This window comes from Rhinopithecus bieti, unplaced genomic scaffold, assembly GCF_001698545.2.
Source record: "Rhinopithecus bieti isolate Rb0 unplaced genomic scaffold, ASM169854v2 scaffold_13261, whole genome shotgun sequence".
Taxonomy (NCBI): Eukaryota; Metazoa; Chordata; class Mammalia; order Primates; family Cercopithecidae; genus Rhinopithecus; species Rhinopithecus bieti.
Window position 1 is genome coordinate 1,078,411 of NW_016807494.1, and position 4,845 is coordinate 1,083,255.

At 33.2% G+C, this 4,845-nt stretch overlaps 1 protein-coding gene across 1 annotated transcript in view; it reads right to left on the minus strand.

Moving 5' to 3' along the window:
• Positions 1-4,308, minus strand: part of CDC42BPA (CDC42 binding protein kinase alpha) — a 333,136-nt gene extending 328,828 nt beyond the window's left edge. Inside the window, exon 1 of the mRNA XM_017882327.1 lies at positions 3,866-4,308. Within this exon, the coding sequence (XP_017737816.1) occupies positions 3,866-4,043 (178 nt within the window). The 5' untranslated portion in view covers positions 4,044-4,308. The remainder of the gene's footprint in view (positions 1-3,865) is intronic.
• Positions 4,309-4,845: the final 537 nt, after the last annotated feature.

Genomic DNA, 4,845 nt, shown 5'->3' on the forward strand with positions numbered 1-4,845 from the left:
AGCCCTGTCTCTAAAATAAATCAATACATAAAATAAAAAGGGTGATGCTCCTAAAAACAAAAAAATTATAATACAACTCTGTCTCTAAAATAAATCAATACATAAAATAAAAAGGGTGATGTTCCTAAAAACAAAAAAATTACTAATGAACATTAAGTATTTCAAAGACTTTAGCGGTTGACAGCACTAGTTCATTACATGTAAGTTCACTCTACTTTATAGGGAATTTTCCTAGATGTAATTTTATCAACAGCATCACTCTTACGCTATTCCAACATGAATGCCAGTAACCAGTATCTTCTGGCAACTACCTCTAAGTGTAATTTCACTTAAAAGACAGAGACAAATAGAAATATTATAATAATAGCCATTACACTTATTGAACACACTTCTACCATGTGCCAGCATTGTACTGGATAAAATCATTGCACTTACTCATTATCACTCCTAGAACAGAATATTAGGTGGCTAGTATAAAGGAAATAAGGACCCAACCAATATTGCTGATTATCCTAGTTGAGAACTTAAATAAAATAAATGTAATCATCTGTATCAAATGAACACTTTGATAATTCAAACTGATTAATAAATTCTACTCAGGAAAAGCTAACAATGAGGCACAGCAGATGTGAAGAACAGAAGTGTCCAAGAAAAGATACAGATCCATCAACACCTCACTTAACTAACCCTCCTGTAAAAAAAAAAAAAGTGAACAGCTTTATGACTATTCTAATAAAAGAAAAGCTTAAAGCATAGTACCTGCTGATATGTTCTAGGTACAAATTTATTAAACAGACTATTCTCTATGTATATATAAAATCTGAATAAGCTATAAAATTACTGTTATTTAGTGATAATTTCTATGTTACAAAGTCCAACATTCAAAAGCATCAAAATACAGTTATCCACGTACAGACAGCCTTGTATATTTATTTTGTATTAAGTAATATTATCTTACATTTATTAAGTAAATTGGTAAATAATTCCCTAAAATTCCAATTTCCCATTTAAAAGTAGGGTGTGGCCGATTTAATAATGATATACTAATTCAGTCGTTACTAGCAAATTAGTTTACAATGTGGAAGTTATCTTCTACAACTCCACTGTAATTTATTCTAGAGTTATGCTGACATCCAGACTATTATTGTATACACAAACATACATAATCATTTCAACAACTTAAAACTAAGCAGACAAAAAAGTCTTTCAAATATTATTTACTATAAATAAAATAATACATCTTATTAAATTTAAATGTGATCTATAGTCTTAAGGCACTTTTATTCCCTTGCTCTAGTGCTCATTGGCTTAATCCTTTCTCTTTCCACTTATTTCCTCCCTCAAGCCATCAGCACCAAAAGCAAGAAATGCTGTCAAAGAAAACAACGTATCTGACTTTGAATTGTCAGTTTTCTTATTGTCATGATGCTGCTATGAACAAAACATTAACTGTACCAATATAAAATAAAATGGACTAAAACTAGGAATAAAATGAAATTGATAGAAAGAAGCTGAATACAGCCGGTAACAATCTTGGCTGACTCCATCATAACAGTAATCTATCATCAGCATAAAATAAGTAGCATCTAGCTGACACTTTAATTAATATAAATAATGAACACAAATATGTAACAAATTGTATTATTTATACTGCGTTCCTGTTGCAAATAGTCTTTTAAATATTTAAATAAAAGACAATATTTTTTGAATTATTAAAATCAAACTTAAAATTACACCATTTAAGGCAAATCTAAATTACCAAATTTAACCCCAACAACAATCTCTGTAAATTTCCAGCAGAGTCCCAAAAAATAATGTTTAAAACATTTAACTGAGGTCAATTCACAATCTGGAAATACTCGTAGTCTTAACTGATTTTACACATTGTTAGGTAATTAAAATAAAATAGGACATTTCCCCAAAATGTAGTAATCAATTCATATGAAGAACATATGATCTATTTCAATTCTTAAAGAGACTGGCATTCTTAACCTAAATTCTCAAATAACTTAAAGACATCAAATACTACTCACTACACAACTCCTGACAGCCTTTTCCATTCTTAACTTTCTTTTCTTACTCCTTATCCAAACTTCTACACTAATAAAATAAAATTCAGCCAAATACTTATTTGATATTTGGTTTATATGAAAATATACATCAACGAGATGTTTTATAGATATATAAGAAACAACATCCAAGAAAACATATTTAATGGAAAATGCATATAAATTATTCTAACACAACAAAATATCTCATAGCATAAAACTACTTACCTAAACTCTAATAATCAGAAGGCAATGGAGGATACAGTTTTCTCTTTATCACAAATCATTTAAAATTATATTTACTACTGGTACATACAGTTCTCCCATAGCTTCACAGAGAGGAAAGAATTCACTAAATGACAAAATCACAGACTAGAGTGTCACTAAGGAACCATAACCTAAGAACTCAAGTTCCAACTCTAAAAGTACCAAAACCCTTTAAGTCTCAAAAAAAAAAAAATTAACACTACAGAATTTCTGAATTTGTGAGACATGAACATATAAAAGACATATACTCACAAAACCAGTACCAAAGTCAAAATTGTCTCACTCTTAAGTGAGAAGTTACTTGAAAGATGGTTTAGATTGCTTACATTCCCAGGGTGAGTCTGGCAGTCTGTTTTGAAAAGTTATTCTACCCACATTTACATATTTTTTAAACCTTATGATATCACTTTGCTAGAAATCGTCTTATACTGGCAAATGGAATAAAGTTATTACTTACAGGCATTCTTGCATCAGTGGTTTACCTGAGAAACTAACTTTGAATAAATTTCAAATCCAAAAAAAAAAGACACCATCAGCACCTGACTTTTACTTCAGGAAAATAAAGTTTTACTTGGGAACGAAGATATTTTAGCATAAGAACTTAGCATAAGAACAAGCTAAAATGATTAGAATTCCAAAGGTACAAAATAATATTCGGCCAAAATCCTTCAAAAGCGAACGTACCACTACTATAGACAGATCGGGGTGACGATGCTTGCTTACTTCAACAGTGAACTTCTGGACGTTAGAGTGTGCCCTGTATATAACAGGAGACGCTGAAGAACTTGAGCCAAGCCCTCAAGCTTGAAGGTCATGGAGCGTTTGCTCACATCATTGATCTATTCCAATACAGTAGGTCTTCTAAATCATATCTCTATTTAGAAGAATGAAGCCAAAATCTAACCAGTTTAGATTTAAATTAAATTTAGAGTAAAATCTCTCAAGTGGAAGCTGCCCCAAACACTCTCCATCAACTAATATCACAAAATTTTAAACTATTTATGTCATTTAATCTTACAAACATAATTTTGGAAAAGTCCATGTTTAGCAGTTTCCTTTGCTTGTACTATGTAGAGATGAAATAAAACCCACTCATCACCACCTTCAGCTTCCTGTTGACCTAAGGTAAACACAGATAATATCTCCTCCCATTTTGAGAATAATTTCCATAATCTGAATGTTTCCACCAATAAATGCCTTTCAAATGAAGGACTATTACAGTGCCATGTATTAGGTAACTGTAACCAATAATCCACTTTTGCCCATCACAGAATTGATTTAAAATATCTTACTCTTGACCTAAAAACGTAAGTTCTTCATCGCCAAGTTCCACATTAGCTAGGCCTTAAAGCAAGGTAACAATTGAGCAGCACAGTTTTACTCCTGGGAAAATACTTACCAAAAACTAGCAGAAAATCTTGAATAACTAGTGTCTATTTTTTTATTGTATTTTTTCTTTCAACGGAGTTTCCTCATGATAACTCTCTATACCAATTAAATCATAATGACCAGCTAAAGATTACGAGTTTATCTAAAAATTACAAACTTACCCCATTCTAGGTATTCGAGAATGTTCTTCTCTCTTCTCAATGGAGAATTATTGCATTCATCATAAAGACAGATAAGTATATCCAGTAATGTCTCCACACTGAAGCATTGCCCATTGGTCTGAGCGGGCCCGTCCAAAATAAACTGCTCCAACTGCCTCAAACGCACTTCTCCAGACATGTTTGCTTCGATTTCTGCTGGTTTTCCTTTAAATTATTATGATGACTTTTACTATTATCTGAACCTAAATTTTAAAAGGTATGATTTTAAAAATAAACCACTTGTTATTCAAACAACTGTCATGCAATGCTGGTGCTGAATTAAACATCCAACACACCAGTAACCTCACTTAACTGAAGCGTCTTCAATTTCACCCATATACATATATTTTGGGGGGAAATTACCATAAAATATATACTTCATGCATTTTTTAAAGAATAATACAATTAAGTCGTATATTTAAATAAAATTAAAAGTACAACGAACTAGAGAGTCAACACTTCTTTTTAAAAAAAACAACTCTTCTCCTTCATTCAAAATTCAACTCGTGCAACGTAATCCTGAAACGAATCCGGTTGCATCACTAATGAATAAAGTCCGATTTGCATCAGCAATTCACTTCCCGGGAAGAAAAACAGAAAAGGGAGGAAAAAAACAGAATGCATAGAAGGGGGAGGGAAACCAAATATGTTGCTGCAAATCCTCCCAACCACCACTTGGATAATGCATCAGCGGCAATTTCTCCAGCGGGAAAGGGAGGGGGCGAGGTCCCTGAAACAGCCCCTCGGCTCGGAGCACGCCAAGTCTTGCCCGGAGGAGGCTTTTCGTTTCTCCTCCCGAGGTCCTTCTTTTTTAAGGCTTTGCAGTCAGTCCTATTTTCAACGGATTCCGGTGAAAACTCCTCATTTTTCTCTCGGCTTCTCCCTAGGGCCTGACCGGCGGCGCGGCCGGGGGTGGAAGGCGAGCTGCGGGCGGCACTGGC